This window comes from Suncus etruscus, chromosome 13, assembly GCF_024139225.1.
Source record: "Suncus etruscus isolate mSunEtr1 chromosome 13, mSunEtr1.pri.cur, whole genome shotgun sequence".
Lineage (NCBI taxonomy): Eukaryota > Metazoa > Chordata > Mammalia > Eulipotyphla > Soricidae > Suncus > Suncus etruscus.
Genome location: NC_064860.1, coordinates 27,822,973 through 27,841,380, shown reverse-complemented (window position 1 = coordinate 27,841,380; position 18,408 = coordinate 27,822,973). Strand labels below are relative to the sequence as shown.

Here is an 18,408-nt window from a genome sequence, read left to right as displayed (position 1 = left end):
CTCTCTCTCTCTCTCTCTCTCTCTCTTTCTTTCTTTCTTTCTTTCTTTCTTTCTTTCTTTCTTTCTTTCTTTCTTTCTTTCTTTCTTTCTTTCTTTCTTTCTTTCTTTCTTTTCTTTTGATTATACTCAGCAGTGCTCAGAACTTACTCCTCGATCTGCACTTGAGAATCACTCTTGGCAGGACTCTGGGGACTGTGTGATACCCAGGTCAAATTCTGGTTGGCTGTGTGCCAACAGTCCTACTCAATGTACTATTTTTTCAATCCCCAAATTAGGTAACTTTTCTTAGCTTTAAATTCCTCTTTGACAAAGTTTTCTAAGCTACATTTCCCTCATCTAATTCTCATGCTTCTCTGTATCTTGTAGTGTTGTCTGAGATTCAAATGAACAGCTTAAGTTTTTGGAGGACGGACGGTGATACTATTAAAAATCTCAAATCATCCATGTTCAAAAGACTCCAAGACTGTAAAATTCCTACTTGTCTTTTAGGAGAGATGATCATCAGACATGGTCAGTTTGGCTGAGTTTCCAGTAGAGAATAATGATATACATGATTGCCAGCATTAAGGCAATGTTTGAATGAGGCTATGTAAGCCCATGCATATATTGAGAGTGCATTACAGACACAAAAAGGTTATAAGATATTCATACATCTTTTGTTTCCATCTGTAACCCCTCCCCCATTACCATAGAATTTATTTAGTCCTTTACAGTGTCAGTTAGGATTAGCTTCTTTGATTTGGGGTTTGGGTTTTGGGGTCAGATCTGGTGCCACTCAGGGGTTACTCCTGCCTCTGCACTCAGAAATCACTTCGGGCAGGCTTGGGGAACCATATGGGATGCCGGGATTCAAGTCACCATCCATCCTGGGTCAACTGCATACAAGGCAAACGCCCTACTGCTGTGCTATCTCTGTAGTCCTAGGATTAGGTTCTTAACCTTCGGCATGCTTTACCAAGTTTGATATCCCATTAGCTCTGATTTATTTTGTTTCTCATCATTTCTCATAAAAAAAAAAAAAAGCCTTTGCTTTTTGGAAAATAGATACAGAAAGGAAATGTGCTCTTACCTTCTTGCCTTCAATAACCATGAAGATGCATCCCACCACAGTCAGGGCCATCATTACATAGCTGACCTTCACCCGCATCTTGTTCTTAGCAGCATCAAGCATCTCAAACCTAGTAATAAATGAGATCTTGAGAGCTTACTTCTCTCTTAAGTTTCTGATTTGCAGCTAATTTCACTATTAAATTTCTGAAGTGGTCTGCACTTCAGAATCCAGAAGTGCAGTGGTACCTATGAATACAAAAAAGATGTGGGGCTTGAAGGACCACAACTATTTTTATACATAAACTACAGTAAGATAACATAAACTTGAAATAGAAAAAAAGGAAAACAAAAGTATAGACAGTCAAAAACACACTCACAGACACAGTCACACCATGTCTGCAATTGGCCAGCTCCATAGACTCAATTTCTACTCAAAAGAGATGTAAACCAAGCTGCAAAAAATTATGGATACGGGGCTGGAGGGATAGCATGGAGGTAGGGCGTTTGCCTTTCATGCAGGAGGTCATCAGTTCAAATCCTGGCATCCCATATGGTCCCCCGTGCCTGCCAGGAGCAATTTCTGAGCCTGGAGCCAGGAATAACCCCTGAGCACTGCCGGGTGTGACCCAAAAACCACAAAAAAAAAAAAAAAAAAAGTTATGGATACACCAGCCAAGCAGCTGAAAGCTGATAATCTTGGGAGGAAAGGCAGGCTGCCGAAGTCATGCCGGGTTTACCTGCCACCCACAATTGCCACTTTAACAATGGCTCAGCTTCACTACTAAACGATAGCTCTTTGCAGAGACACTAAACTGACAAAGCTCCAGGTATGCTGGTACTTAGGCTGACATCACCAGGACACTTTTGGAGTGAGTGTGGGTACCCTTCTCCTGCCTTCTCTTAATTCCAGAAGGCCTGGCAATGAAAACATGCCCCACCAAAGCTGCAGAATCAGTCACAGTGGTAGGAATTCTTGGAGTGCATGACAACTTCAAATTTGTTATTACTGACACCCCAGCAAAAACAAACTCATTTAGACACCAACAACCATTAAGTATATGAAGCCATCTAATGTTCAGAAACAGAAGAAGTAATAGAAAGATCAACTAGCACCAAGAATTTAGAAAACATTCTGACAATGATTTAATGACCTCATTTCAAGATACAATGATGTTCACAAATTATTTTGCTGCTGTGCTCTTTTTAAATCATCTTTTTGCTCCCACTTACCTGGAAACAGATTTATTATGATCAACTATGAAATATATGGCCTTTAAATAAAGTCATTTATGTATGTATGTATTATGTATGTGTGTGTATGCATGTATGATGCATAAAGACAGGCTGGTGAGATAGCACAGCAGGAAGGCACTTGACTGCACATAGCGGATTTGGGTTTGATCCTTGGAAACACAATAATCCCCCAAGCACTGCCAAAAGTGATCCCTGAGCAGAGTTAGGAGTAAGCCCTGAGCATTGCTACATATGACTCACAAACAAAAAGTGTGATGACAGAAAGTAAAGTGTGGATCAGGAAGAAGAAGAAAAAAAAAGGCATGGTATATTAATACTTGATATGATGGATCCCAATTTTTTCCTTAAAGTTAACATTAGCAAACAATGCTAAAAGTAAAAGTAAAAGTAAAAATAGCAGCTATTTCTCTATAAGTTTTTTTTTTTTTTTTTGGGGGGGGGGCGTCCATACCAAAAACAAATGTATCTCGGGGCTATTCCTGACTCTATGCTCAGATTTCTTACGGTTCTGGGGTACTCTCAGGCTTTGCACATAAAAGACATGTGTCCACTGAGTTCCCTCCAGACTCAAAATCTCTTGTTTCAGTTTAATGTGGTTTTAGGGTCACACATGGCAATGTGCAGGAATAGGACTCTGAAAGCATATAAAAACATGGACTCAGTAAAGCAGCAATATATCTAAAATTCGTTAGGCACTGAAGCTGAATCTACGAGGATGTGGGGAGACGGGGCCTGGGACCACTGCTAAGTTCAGTGAATTGCTCAGTAAGAACATCTGTGATACCACCAATCACAAACTTAACACCCACGTGAACAATATTTCATGTGAATTGGTATTTACACAAAAAGTGATATATTTTACATTTGAGGAATGGTTAAAAAGTAAAATGCAGGGGGCTGGAGCTGTGGCGCAAGCAGTAAGGCATCTGCCTTGCCTGTGCTAGCCTAGTACAGACCATGGTTCGATTCCCCGGCGTCCCATATAGTCCTCCAAGTCAAGGGCGATTTCTGAGCATATAATCAGGAGTAACCCGAGTGTCACCAGGTGTGGCCCAAACAAAACAAAACAAAACAAAAAAATAGTGGACAATTACAGAACTTAAAACAAAAAAGTAAAATGCATTTTTTTTTTGGTAGTTTTTGGGTCACACCCGGCAGCGCTCAGGGGTTATTCCTGGCTCCAGGCTCAGAAATTGGTCCTGGCAGGCACGGGGGACCATATGGGGCACCGGGATTCGAACCGATGACCTCCTGCATGAAAGGCAAACGCCTTACCTCCATGCTATCTCTCCGGCCCCGTAAAATGCATTTTAATAAGAAATGAAGTTGCCCTACAATGTACGGTACCATCAGAGTAGGCAAGTAAAGCAAGTGCCTATTCAGAGATTATAACACAAGGTTGACTGGCTCCCAAGGCCCAGAGGCAAGCCTTCCAAACCTATACTGTAGGAAGGACTTGGTGGGAATGAGAAGCTCTTAGAAATACCTCCCAGGCCAACCCAGGAAGAATCCCACAAAAAAAAGTATATTTAGCACTTCTTAGGACCCAGGCACCTACCAATTTGTTTTCTGCCAGAATAGTCAGGAAAACATTAGGGTACAGGCAAAATCTTTCTGTCATCATTTTCAACATGTCCTTGCTTTCTCTAGAGTACACTGTCACTTGAGCAGGGCTTTCCTCTTGAAACAATTTTAGTGAAAATAATAAGCAATCCATTGGGAGAGGGAAAAGGAGAGAAGCAAAAGGTCTCCCCACCTCCTTTCCCTCTTTCTTTTTCCCTGTCCTCCCCTGTTCTCCTGTTATAAATGAAAACAAATACTCCCTGGAAAAAAAAAAAAACCCTAAATGAACCCAGAACTTTTCGAGTCATGGCTGGGAACAGAAGCCAGAAGGGTGCATTAATAGTATCGTGTTAGAAAGGAATGTCCAGGAGCTTTGTCCTAAGCTTCTATCTCTAAACAGGAAGTCCCATAGGAGAATTTCCATTTCTCAGAGTCTCTTTTGGCCAAGATACAAGCCGGTCTGTCTTTAATATTAAGCAAAAGCAGTGATCCTCAACTGGAGAAATTTTGTCCCCAGGAGACATTCAGCATCTTCTGAAAAACATACCATGACTGACCATTGCTGGTATCTAGGAGATGAGACCAGGGACACTGCTAAATATCTTTGTATTTTTTTAAATCATAAATGGTTTTCTTTTTTAATTGATGCTCTGTGATTTACAGAGATGTCCAAAGTAGTGTTTTGTTGTTGCTGCTGTTGTTTGGGGGGTTTTGGTGGTGGTAGGGAGACATACCCACTAACACCAGGGTTCGTCCTGTCTCTAAGTTCTGGAATCATTCCTGGAGGAACTCAGGGGACCATATGGCATGCCAGGGATCAAAACCAGTTGAGTTACATGCAAGACAAGTGTCATACCCACTGAGCTCTCTAGCCCCAGAACATCTTCGAAAGAAGGGTATAGCACCCACAACAACCGTGAACTATCTAGTCCACAATGTTAATATAGACAAGAATGAAACTCCTGGGATATTCATTCTCTCTAGAAAAGTCCCAAGATCTTGGCCAGTGCTAGGATTAAGAAGGGTGGTAATGGGAAGCACTGACTGCTTTTAGATAATTTTATGCCTATACTCAAGCAGTTGACTATATTTTTTAGAATATGGTTATTATTATTAGTACCTGACTGACTTACCTATATTTAAAACAAATTATAAAAACTGGAGCTTAATGGGGCCAGAGCAGTAGCACTAGGGGTAGGGCATTTGCCTAGCACGTGCTAACCTAAGACAAACCACGGTTCAATCCCCCAGCGTCCCATATGGTCCCTCAAGCCAGGAGCGATTTCTGACCTCATAGCTAGGAATAACCACTGAGCGTTCACTGGGTGTGGCCCAAAAAGCAAAAAAACAAAAACAAAAAATCAAACAAACTGGAGCTTAAGAAATAATTCTAGGGTAGGGCACTTGCCTTGCATGTGGCCGATTCAGATTCACTCCCCAATATCCCATATGGTCCCCTGATCATGCCAAGAGTGATTCCTGAGTGCAAAGGCAGGTTAACTCCTAAGCACTTCCCAGTGTGGACAAAAATAAAAGCAAATTAAAAACAAAAGCATCACTATTTGGTTACACTATTTGGATCTAGAAGAAGAAATTCAATCAGTTGCCTTCAGAGCAGCTCTTTGTACAATAGGTGACACAAATATGACAAGACACAGCTTTTTCAACACTGTTTCTACTCTGCAAAAGAGGAAACAATTGAGATAAGTGAAAATCAACATGATGCAAATGTTTGGGAAAAAAAGACTCAGAAGAACTGCTTTTTCTTTGAAAAATGAAATTTGAAAAATTTGAAAAATAAAAGCTCCTTACAACACTAAGGTCAATACTTACGAGATAGTCTCTGGGATTTCCTCTTCCTTTTTGAAGCGACCTGCCCATATCAGTATCTTCTTTTCCCAGTCTGTAGGCTTGTGCAGTGGTACTCTATGCCTGTATGTGGCTATAGGATAAACAAAAGACCTCACTTATTTCAGATCATGGCTCCTAAATTTCACAAACAAAAACTGTTAGGTATGTTTTTTTATACAAGAAAGGAAATAAAAAATTAAAACATTAAGTTAATCAGAACTTGATTTAAATGGGCTTTCTTCATGATGCTTCATTCCCAAATGGAGAGTCCAATATTCTGTGAATACTAAGGTAAATAAAGACAGTATTTCCTACTATATAGGCCCTGAAAGAACTGAAAGAACACCATAAACTAAATAGGATAAGGATGGAACTAACAGGATGGAACTATTCTTAGAGAACAGAGAAGAGTTGGTTTGACTTCAGTAGAGTAAAAAAAAGGATCATTAAGGTAAAATCAAATTATTACAGCACTTAAAGGCCAGACCAAGGTTTTCAGATCTGACTTGGGAACCACTGTACAGTTAGAAACTATTTTTTGGGGAAGATTAATTTTTAAATGGCTTGATAAGAGAAAGAAGAGTGCTTTAGCAACAAATCCAAACATGAGGCGGTAACATCAGGATGACAGGAGATGACGTGGTCTGCACCAAACAATAACACTGGGAAGATAGAACCATCTCAGGGTGACAAGAATTTGATGAAAAACAAAATTAAAGGAGGGCTAGAGAGACAGCACAAGGAGGAACCCCAGAAACATGTGCCCCCCACCCTACAAGCAATGTTGGGTATGACCCAGGTAGCCCCAAAATCTGTGTCCTAGCACTAAAATGTTCTCAGGCCCACAGCACTGAGTCAAGTATGGAGGGAATGAGGAAGAGAGTGAGTGAGTGAGTTGAGTTGAGTGAGTGTGTGTGTGTGTGGGGGGGGGGGAGAGAGATATAAGTATATAGGGAGTGAGGATGTGTGTGTGTGTGTGTGTGTGTGTGTGTCCCACCTCCTTCTATCAGCAGAGCATGCTATGGAGGCTTCTGCAATAAAAATAAAAGTAGAATCACAAAGAACCTCAAAGGACTCAAGCCTGGAAGATGAAGACAAAAGTAACACTGGAAGACAAATAAAGAGAACGTGGCAAAGAATCAGGAAGAGTTATGAATATCATTTAAAATTCACTGGGTCTCACTAAATGCAATAATATGTCAGAAACCAAGATAACCTTGCTGCAAAGGAAGAGCAAGGGAATAATAAGGAAGAGCACAAAGCATGACCCAAGAAAGGAGAGGAAAGAAGGAAGCAGCAAAAGAAAATAAGAGTGGCTGAAGAAACGGATGGAGAAGAATGGAGCAGAACTACAAATCCCAAAGGAAAGAGAAGCACTGCAGATAAGTAGAAAAGGAAAACCCCAAATAATCCTTCCAGCTTCAATGTACTACTTTCTCTTTGCACACAGACCAGTTCCTTGACTGTTACGTCCAGTTTTTCTTTAGCTGTTCCTTTCACTTAATCAGAAGGCATTGAATACAACTCAAAAATATTCATAAAGAATCAAACGCAGGGGACCAGGGAGATTATTCAAAGGGCTGGAGAGCAGTAAATCTGCAAGGCCCCAAGGCAGAACTCTGAAAACAAATGGACCCAAACATCACTGGGTATAGCCCTGTTGGTCTCCAGCACCACTGGATTCAACTGCATTAAGTCTCAACACTTAACCGTTAGGCCCATACTGCTAGGCTGAGTATTATGAAAGCTGCCTCCAGGTCCCTAAATATAGCTGGAGAAGTACCATTCTGCCACTCAAAAAAAAAAAAAAAAATCAAAGGCAAAATAAATAAATAAAATCAAAGGCAAGGGCTAGAGAGAGTGCAGGAGGAAGGATGCTGGCCTTACATGCTGTAGATCTTGGCTCAATTCCGCAGTACATAGATGGTCCCCTGAGTACCACCAGGGGCCACTTCTAAGCACAAAGCCAGGAATAGCTCCTGAGCACCATCAGGTATGGCACAACACAAAACAAAAAAATCAAAGGCAAGAAAAGGCATTTAGAAATATAGAATTACTACTGTATAGTTTTATCTTTTAACCTTTCTGGCACTTGATAAAATTCTTTAATTTTTAAAATTTTAAGTAAAATAAGAAAAAAAAAAGGAAAGAAATCAAAAGAGAGAGACTAAAGCTTAAAGGGTTGAAGCATTTACTTTTATCCCCGAAGTACCAAGCAAGGAGTAGTTGCTGAACATTACTGGGTAGGATCTAAACCCAATGCCACCCCTACAAAAAGATGTAGAGAAAAATCCACCTCCAACTCCTATTAAAACATAATACTGCACCTTTATCTTAGAATTTGTCTTAAATTTTATCTCCATCAGTATATATGTAAATGCAATATTTTTGTTTTGGGGGCAACACCTGGAGATGCTCAGAAGTTACTCCTGGTGCTATACTAAAGGATTATGCCTAATAGTGCTTAGGGTACCATGTGGGGTGCAGGGATCAAACCTAGTTTGCCACATGCAAGGCAAAAAGCCTACCCACTGTATATGACTTTGGCTCCTATTCATATAATTTATGTGATTCTTCTTAGGATAATCACACAAAATTTTGTATCTTGCATTGCTCATCAATATTATGCGTTTTGGTTCACACTGGCTGTGCCTGAGAGCTATTTTCCAGTTTGGTTCTGGGAGTCAAGAGGTAAGGGTGGGGGGCTCCAATAATTCTCAATAGGGGGACAGTTCATATGTACACAGTCAGACCGAGAGCTCTGAGCTATATGTTTTTAGTATTTTTTTTTTATTTCTAAACTGTTTTAGTCTTTAGGAGCTGCCTAACAGACAACTAGAAAAACTAATGAAAACTTACAGGTCGGAGGAGCTTTGGGACTTTCTTGTGGTTTGGTGCAAAATCCGTTTATTCTCTTCAAGTCAGAGATTCTGGCAAGCCTTAGTGATGAGGAAGCATCTCTTCCATGTAACTTCAAACAGCTTCCTAGAAACAAAGAAAATGGGTTCAGAGAAGAAAACTTGATACTGAAATACCTGTAAGGTATAAATTTCATTTATTAGAATCAACGCAATTGTAAAATGACAGTACGGTGGTTTAGGGCACATGTCTGGCATGTAACAAAGCAAGGTTCAATTTCCAGAACCACACAGTCTTGAGTGGTCTGGGCATTTTCAGAACTACAATGTTAAGCAGTAACATATTCTCAGGCCACTGCACTGAAATGATAGAAAGGACTGCCACATCACCTAAATACTTCTTGGGAAACCTTCCAATAAATAAGTAATAAACACTTTACTGACTAGAATTTGGGAATTTCCAACAAATAGTTTAGCAGCTGAAAGGTTTCACAAAAGTCTAGCTTATGTGTCATGTCAAATAGCAAAAATGGTTCTGATGGAAATGTGCCTAAGGCACCTGCTATTTGAGTAAAGATTAGCAACCACTCGAATAAGGATAGACTTGCTATCAAAAGTCTAGCAAATGGGAAGGGGCTGCAATGGTCACTACAAAGACTTCTTCCTTCCACACTGTAATTCTCTACTTGGAAATCAACCTTAGGTACCATCATAAATAATATAAATTCCAATTAATATAAATAAATGTATAAGACTATTAAATATATAAATATATATAGTTAGGGGCAGGAGTGATATGACAGCAGGTAAGGTATATCCCTTACACAGAGTTGACTTGGGTAGTTGACTTTGATCCCTGGTATTAAATGAGTACAGAACCAGGAGTAAGCCCCAAGTACCACCAGAAATGGCCCAAAAAAAAAAAAAAAAAAAAAAGAAAAAGTATATGTAGTTAAATTGTAAAATCTAAGTTTCTAAACAACTACAGAGACAAGTATTAGACAAATCTCCATGTACTTATCACCCAGTTTGAACTATTATCAATAGCAAATAAATATCCCTCTATCTAAATCCTGCCATTCTCTATGTTACCCTTTTACTGTTACTTGTTTGGTTTTGGTTTTTGGGCCACACTCAGCGGTGCTTAAAGCTTATTGCTACCTCTGTCCTCATTCCTGGAAGGGGTCAGGGGGATAATATTTGATACCAGGGATTGAACCCAGGTTGGCGACATGTAATGCAAGTCCCTTACTATTGCTCAAGCCCAACCCCTAGTTTTACAAAAGAAAATCCCATCCATCATATTGTTTCTTCCACAAATAAAAAGATTTAGTAGGGCCAGAGAGATAGCACAGTGGTAAGGCATTTGCCTTGCACGCAGCTGACCCTGGACAGACATGGGTTCGAACCTCAGCATCCATATAGTCCCCTGAGCCCGCTAGGAGCGATTTCTGAGTGCAGAGCCAAGACTAACCCCTGAGCACTGCCGGGTGTGGGCTTCCCTAAAAAAAATTTAGTTTGCATTTTGAAATAGTAATTTTTCAAAATCATTCCTAAAGTAGCATTACTTTAACTGAAAACAGTATTTCCTTGGTATCAACACATAATGATCAAGCATGAATTAACTTCCTGAAAGAGCTCTAGGTCTTTTGTTGTTTCTTATTTTAGTTTATCCCTAACTGCTATACATATGCGTGTAGGATCTTAGGTCATTGCTAAAACTACTACATCATTTGATAGGATTTTCTCTATTCTGAATTTTGCTGAATGCATTCTTAAAGTGTTGCTTACTTAACATACTCTTCTAACTATTTTCTATAGACATAATTTTGAGGATAACTGTATTCAAATTAGTTTTATTTTGTTCTTCCTTTTTTTTTTTTTTTTTAGCAATTCTCAAATTGTTTTCCTAGCAATTCATATAAATTTTGTTTAAAATACTTTAGGTAACTTTTGCCTAAAATGGCTATATGTTCAAGATCATTACAGCTATTCTTTTTAATGCTCAGATATCCCCATATTCAGTAGTCACTGAAAACTTTTCTAAAGTTGCTTCGAGATCTTTTTCTGTGGGGTGGGTGAAGACAATACCCAATGATGCTCAGAGCTTAATTTTGCCTCTATATTCTGGATTCGCTCCTAGCAGTACTCAGGGGAACCATATGGGATGATGAGGTTTAAACCCAGGTCAGCCACATGTATTGTAAGCATCCTACTCCCTGTGCTAAATCTCCAGACAGACCCTGAGTTCTTTTTTTTTTTTTGGGGGGGGGCCACACCCGGCATTGCTCAGGGGTTACTCCTGGCTGTCTGCTCAGAAATAGCTCCTGGCAGGCGCGGGGACCATATGGGACACCGGGATTCGAACCAACCACCTTTGGTCCTGGATCGGCTGCTTGCAAGGCAAACACCACTGAGCTATCTCTCCGGGCCCAAACCCTGAGTTCTTTAAACATGTATGTTCATTACAGGGGCATTTCTGAGGAGAGTCAGGAGTGACCCCTGAAAGCCACAAGGTCTGTACACTCCCCCCTCCCCACCAAATATTTAATTATCTAATTATTCTGGCAATTTTTTTTGGCCACACCAGTGATGCTCAAGGGTTACTCCTGGCTATGCACTCAGAAATCGCTCCTGGCTTGGGGGACCATATGGGATGCCGGGAGATAGAACTGTGGTCCGTCCTAGTCTAGCGTGTGCAAGGCAGACGCCTTACCTCTTGTACCACAATGCTAGCCCCTATTCTGGCAATTTTTAAAATCTGCTTTCATACAGGAATGGATTTTCAGAGGTCCTTACTATGATATGCCAATAAAAAAGTTTGGCAACCTGTAGTCTGGCTTCATTCATTATAGTCATATATTTCGATTTTCTAGGTCTACAATGCCAGAGCTTTTCCTGGATCTGGTGAGTCATGCTAGTAGTGCCCCAGTAGCAGCAAGTGCTCGGTATCAGAAAAGCAGATAAATTATAATCTGTTTTCACCTTTATTTTGGGGTCACACCCAGCAGCGCTCAGGGGTTACTCCTGGCTCTACACTCAGAAATCACTCCTGTCAGGCACGGGGGACCATATAGGATGCCGGGATTCGAACCACCATCCTTCTGCATGCAAGGCAAATGCCCTACCTCCATGCTATCTCTCCGGCCCCCTAAACAAAAAATTGTAAAAAGAAATAAACAACTCACTTTTCCTTACAACATCATACTATATGACAGTATTGTTTTACTTTCTTAAAGTATAACTGCTTCATAAAACTTAAAAATATGACTATATATGTTAGAAATTAATGTTTAATTTTTAAGATATCACTAAAAATAGTACTTGACATGACCTGTTTGTTTTTCAATTACCAAAAAGGCTGGGATAGAATAAATTCTCCACGTGCAAAGCAAGCACTCCAGCCTATAAAGTTACCTCTCCAGGTTCCAATGTACCACCAGAGTTATATAAGTTTTTAATATCAGGAGGCATTGACTGTGGGGTGTACTATTATTTTTGCAAGTATTCTGAAAATTATTAAAAAATATAGGTATTTATCCTATCTTGCTTTTTTAATGCTTTTAATGCTTTTGCATTAAATAAATTTACTATCTAAAATTGATAGCTTATACTTTATACTTGAATGAATTTTATTTTTTTATTTTTTTAAATATAAATAATGTTTATTGCTAACTTAAATTTTCTCTGACATTACTTTCTCCCCAACCCTAAACAAAAGTAATAAATCAAAGAAGTGATGTCTATTCTAAGAACCAAATGTGGAACTAGGACCTCTAGAAGTCAAAAGAAAACTAAAACTAAAACTTTTATCTTGAGACTTCACCTGGAGGGTATCTGTTGTTCAGTGTTAGAGAGCTTGAGCTTCTGTTTTGAAGACTTTTTTTTTTTTTTTTTTTTTTGGTTTTTGGGCCACACCCGGCAGTGCTCAGGGGTTACTCCTGGCTGTCTTAGCTCCTGGCAGGCTCGGGGGACCATATGGGACACCGGGATTCGAACCAACCACCTTTGATCCTGGATGGGCTGCTTGCAAGGCAAACGCCGCTGTGCTATCTCTCTGGGCCCTGTTTTGAAGACTTTTAAAGACTAGAGGGAACAGGAAATAAATCCCTAGGCCCACACAACATGGAAACTCTAATAGAAGACATCTGTGTACAGCTAGGACATCAAAGGGTTACGTCCTCTGAATTTGAATGAATTTTATATCAAGATAAGCACGCTAGAAAATTGTGACTTTCACTGACTTGCATTCTAATATGTTTTTATTGGTATGAGGTATAAAAAGAACAGAATGGGGTATAGTAGAAAATCTGCTGAGTTCCAGGTAGAAAAAAGGGAATCAAATTAAGTTTCTTGAGGAAAAGTACATAACAATGCTGACCTTATCACATCTTGCCATCTCTATATTATTATATTATATTGTATTATATTATATATTATCCCAGATCATAACCTGGGAGCTTGCTAGAAATACAGACTTGGACCTATAAGATGACTGAAGTGCAGGTTAAACATGCAGAGAGGTCCTATCTTCAGAACCGAGCACCATTAAATCCCCTAACTCCAACTGCTACCAGGTGTAACTCTAGAGGCCAATGGAACCATACATCACCAGGAGTGATCTCTGGTCCCTCAAAGCACTGCTTGGGAAGCACCTTCCACACCACCCAAAAGCATATACTCTCAGCCCCTATCCCAGAACTTAAGAATCTGAACGTGTGGGTCCGGAGAGATAGCAAGGAGGTAAGGCATTTGCCTTGCATGCAGAAGGACAGTGGTTCAAATCCCGCATCAAATATGGTCCCTTGAGCCTGCCAGGAGTGATTTCTGAGTGTAGAGTCAGGAGTAACCCCTGAGCGCTGCTGGATCTGACCCAAAAACAAAAAAAACAAAACAAGGGCCCGGAGAGATAGCACAGCGGTGTTTGCCTTGCAAGCAGCCAATCCAGGACCAAAGGTGGTTGGTTCGAATCCCGGTGTCCCATATGGTCCCCCGTGCCTGCCAGGAGCTATTTCTGAGCAGACAGCCAGAAGTAGCCCCTGAGCACCACCAGGTGTGGCCCAAAAACCAAAAAAAAAAAAAAAAAAAAAAACAAAACAAAACAAAAAAAAGAATCTGAACTTGTTTTTGCTTCTTCTGTTGTCTTTGTTAAGGAATTATTGCACTACACACTTGGCACTTGCTAATATTTGCAATTCTCATTGTGGTGCCCTGAGACCACAAATTTGACAACAGTAGTGCCACCTGATGGCATAAGATGCAGAGGACTGCTGGAGTCAAGCTCTCAGCCTCAAACCTACATTCCACCACATCTCCAGCCTCAAAGCTGTGCTAAATTTTATGTGCAATTAAGTGATTCCTATGAAGTATTCAATTCTTAGAATTGAACACAGGCACTTAGTCTTATTGTGAAACTAAAACATGGAAACCAAGAGTACATACTCTAAGGCAGACGTAAATTGCATTTGGCCTATTGCCCCTTTTCAGAAAAGCACCCACCCTGGAAATCCTTAAATGAATAAATAGGAAATACTGCAATTGTACCCAAGGCTGCTACTAACTCCTACTAACTCCTTTCCTACAGCTGCCATAATTTAAGGAAAGTTAAAATCAGAAGGCCCGCTGGGCTCCCCCAGTGTAGATGCCTGAGAAAAGACATCAAAGAGGGGTTGCTTCCTAGAAAAGTGAGGGTGGATTTTCTCAAGTTTAAGTAATAGTTTCAAACAATAGCTGCAAACGTATATTTGGCCTAATAAGAATCTCCCTGTTGCTGTGCTAAATATGTATATAGTTGAGCATTTACTTCAAGATGACAAAGCTAATACACACAAATATGATCTTGATTAAATATCACTTTACTTGGGAAAATCAGCATCAAGAGAAACATAAAAACAACTTTATAATTCTCAAAGTAAAGTTAGTTTTAAAAGATTTTGCTGAGTACTCAGATGAAAGGTCTGTGAATTAACTGTTGTGAAGAAACTTATAGATCAAACAGTACATACTGATAAGCTTGTTGCTAACAAGAAAGTACAATTTTTTACCTGGCGGGAAAGCAAATGTAGGCAGTCTCTCACAGGTAAAATTCATGTTTAAATACACCCCTGTAGCATTCAATAAACAAGACACACAATTATGATCCACCACAACAACTAAGTGTGCTTCCTTCCTTCACCGAACCCTGCACCCACTTTCCTGGAGACCCAGAGAACTCCCTGAAATGTCTGGACAAAAAGGCCATGAAATTTTCTTCCTTAGTTCCAGCACCAACTACAACCCTCCAGCAGGTGGTATCATCCACTTTGGGAAACATGCTATGGAAGTTGGAAAAATATTATTCAGTCTCTGCTCCTGGGAGATTCAAAGTTTCTTAGAAATACAAAATCTCAGACCCTACCAGAAACTTTAGAATTTCCTGTGGTGGATCTAGAATTATAATTTTAGAAGCCATCCACATAGTGCTTATGCATATTAAACTTTGAGAATATCCCAGAAAAGCAGATTTCAATTTCTGTCAACTAAAATCAACAAAGTACTTTTAGCCAAACAAACAAAACCAGTGCACAGGGTCAACTAAGCTCCCATATTTTTTGTAATGTTCTTCTGTTATTTTTTTTAAAACTTGATTGACTGATTGGTTGTTGGGCCACACCCAACGGTTACTGTAAGGGTTACCCAAGGGTTACTGTACTTTACTCTTGGCTCTGCACTCAGAAATCACCTCTGACCAGTTGGGGGATGCCCGGTAACCAGGTCCTTCCTGGATCAGCCATCCGGCTGCATGCAAGGCAAAAACGCTGTACTGCTGCTGTGCTATCTCTCTGGCCCCTGTAATGATTTTATAAGTGATTCTAATACACTGCCAATTGTTGCTTACTATCAACACAGCCAGCCAGAGTCCCATTAAGCTGAGGAGAGGCAAACAACTGGGGGAACACTAGATCTTACTACCTACATGTTTCTGTCTGACTTGGACACTACGGTTTTTCAGCTCACTGACAGAAAAGCAGTTCCTGATTTATTTTTGTTTTTGTTTTTGGGTCACACCCGGCAGCGGTCAGGGGTTACTCCTGGTTCTACACTCAGAAATCGATCCTGACAGGCTCAGGGGACCATATGGGATGTCAGGATTTGAACCACAGACCTTCTGCATGCAAGGCAAATGCTTTACCTCCATGCTATATCTCCGGCCCAGTTCCTGATTTCTTTTTAACATCTGCATTCCAGTTGTCTTGGCTACCCCCTCAGTACTTGAGGACACACAATAGGAACTCTTCCACAGCTGTCTTATTCGTGGGAAAAACACTTCATTGTACATCCCTTCTCCACTGCAGCTGGCTGCCCTTCAAGGTTATGCAGTCACCTTAAGTCATGTCACAAGTGACCTAAGAACCCAAAGCTCATTCTAGCACACTGGTTTGCTCTACTTGTTCTCTTTTTCTGGACTTCCAAAAAACCAATTACCATGATCTTGATTGCTACAGGAAGTTTGTTTTGGCAGCAACAACATTTCTTTTTCATGTCTCATAGAGAAATATTTTTTGGTTTTTGGGTTTTTTTTTTTTTTTTTTTTGGCCACACAAGACAGCATCGTTCCTGGCAGGCTCAAGAGACCATATGGGATGCGAAGGATCGAACCCTCGTCGGTCCTGGGTTAGCCACATGGAAGGCAAATGCCCTACCCCCTGAGCTATGTCTCCAGTCCCTGAAATTTTTATTCTTTCATATAAATATAAAAACAGTTCTCACGTTTGCTCTATTCAATCCCTTTAGCATTAAAAGAGAATATTTCTAGTCCTTAAATGATTACTGAGATTACACAAGGCGAGTCCCAGGAAGGCATCTGGGAAGTTTGTTTTCTGAATCAGAGTCGATTTGAAGTCTAAGGAGGAAAACAACAAATGTATGCTTATCCTAAGGAGGGCAAAGTTTATGCACATACACTCTAGTTAATACCAGACTATATAACTGATGAAATTCTGTGACAAATGATTGTGGCAACTCCTTGGATCTTGGAAGGATGAATAGGCTGCCATAAGGCTTCACTGTGAAACAAATAAAATGACCTAAATATTGTCTTGTTCTATACTTCTTCAAAGGTAAGACCTGAACAGCTTGACAGTAGCAACTATTCTGACAAGGACTTTTCTTTTTTTCTGCTCCCAGGACTGATACATGACGGATACATCAGAATCTTTCTGCCAGGATACCAATACTCCTTAATGCTCAACCCAACTTGTCTTTTGATGTGGTCCCTGCTGATGTTCTGGGATCAGAATTGAAGTGATGACACTGATCGAAAGAACTCCCTCTGGGGTTATCACCATGTGTCCCCATAGAGAGTCCTCTTATCCACTGCAATCGCAAAAAAAAATTTTTTTTTTAGGAATAGGTAGAGCAGTCATGATCAGGAAAACATGTTCCAAGAAGAAGGATTTGAGAACATCATGCAGTTGGAACAGTGGTATGGGAGAAGGTGGTAAAGACAGCAAGAGCTGAAATGTAAAGAGTGTGGGGAGGGGATCCTTTATCTTTTTTCTTTTTGTTTCGGGGCTACACCAGTGGCATTCAAAGGTTACTCTAGGTAGGCTCAGGGGACCATATGGGATGACCGGGATTGAACCCAGGTGGGCCATGTGCTAGGCAAATGCCCTACCTGCTATACTAGAGCTCTGGTCCCAAGAGGGAGGGAATCCTTTTAGGGGGCTCTACAACATTGTGCTTCAAGTACTGTATAAACCAAACAGAGGACAAAGCGCATGTGAAAAACATGAAAGGAGAAAAATGGGCAAGAGAGAGTGACTAAAACACTAGCCATCATTTGCAACATTATTTCTATGGGAAAAGAACCTTTAAAATTTGCTCAATATTTAAGTTAGTGGGTGGCTAGGGATGGACCCTGGGGTTTGGAATTTCAATTCTATGTATCTAGGGGGCAAACTTCAGTGCTATGGGAAACTCCTTGGTGATTTTTCAACCCAGCAACATTCCATACCAATCCCAATAGTGGTTCTCTGAAATTCTCCTGGCCTTAGTGGTTGACATAAGCCAAGTTGTAACAAAAAGAGATTCACTAATCTGTCCAACTGTTTTTTTCATCCTTCCCTGGAGGCTCACAAGGACACCAGCAAGGACATTGTCCTTGCTCTTTGAAGGAGTGAGCACATCCATCTGTGATCCCTTTTACTAACTAAAGGATGTTTTAGCAACCTATCTCATAACCCCTAAATCCTTCTCTCCATTCTTGCCAAATGTTCTTTCCTTACTCTTGAAAAGAGCATAGATAGTACAGAGATAATTGCCTTGCTGGCCATAGTTAGATCCTCTGCATCACATATGATCCCCTGAGCACTACTAGGCGTGATTCTTGAGCAGAGCCAGTAGTATGCTCTGAGCATTGCTGGGTGTGACACAAAATAAAAACAAAACAAAAAAGACAACTTTATACTATAAAGTAACATTTGTTCATACAGAAAACACAGAGGCTTTAAAATACAAGATATGGCTCAAGTAGTAGAGTATATGTTTGTGCATAGATGGCACAAATTTTGATCTACAATCATATGCACATCCCTCAAGCACTGCTGCGGGTGGCTTCTACAATAAGAAAAAGAAAGCTGTAAGGAAAATGAAAGCACCTATGCTAACCATGCCATCCAGGGATGACAACTTATCAAGATGCTTACATACTTTTTTTTTTTTTGGTTTTTGGGCCACACCAGGCAGTGCTCAGGGGTTACTCCTGGCTGTCTGCTCAGAAATAGCTCCTGGCAGGCACGGGGGACCATGTGGGACACCGGGATTCGAACCAACTACTTTACCGGGATTCGAA

At 40.4% G+C, this 18,408-nt stretch overlaps 1 protein-coding gene across 2 annotated transcripts in view; it reads right to left on the bottom strand.

The window, feature by feature from the left end:
* The window catches only part of FAM162A (family with sequence similarity 162 member A), a 497,431-nt gene that overhangs the window by 477,157 nt on the left and 1,866 nt on the right, over positions 1 to 18,408 (bottom strand). For both annotated transcript variants that reach the window (XM_049785936.1, XM_049785935.1), the window contains exons 2-4: positions 8,578 to 8,703; positions 5,701 to 5,809; positions 1,070 to 1,178 (exon numbers count right to left, since the gene is read on the bottom strand). In XM_049785936.1, the coding sequence (XP_049641893.1) occupies positions 1,070 to 1,178; positions 5,701 to 5,809; positions 8,578 to 8,703 (344 nt within the window). The remainder of the gene's footprint in view (positions 1 to 1,069; positions 1,179 to 5,700; positions 5,810 to 8,577; positions 8,704 to 18,408) is intronic.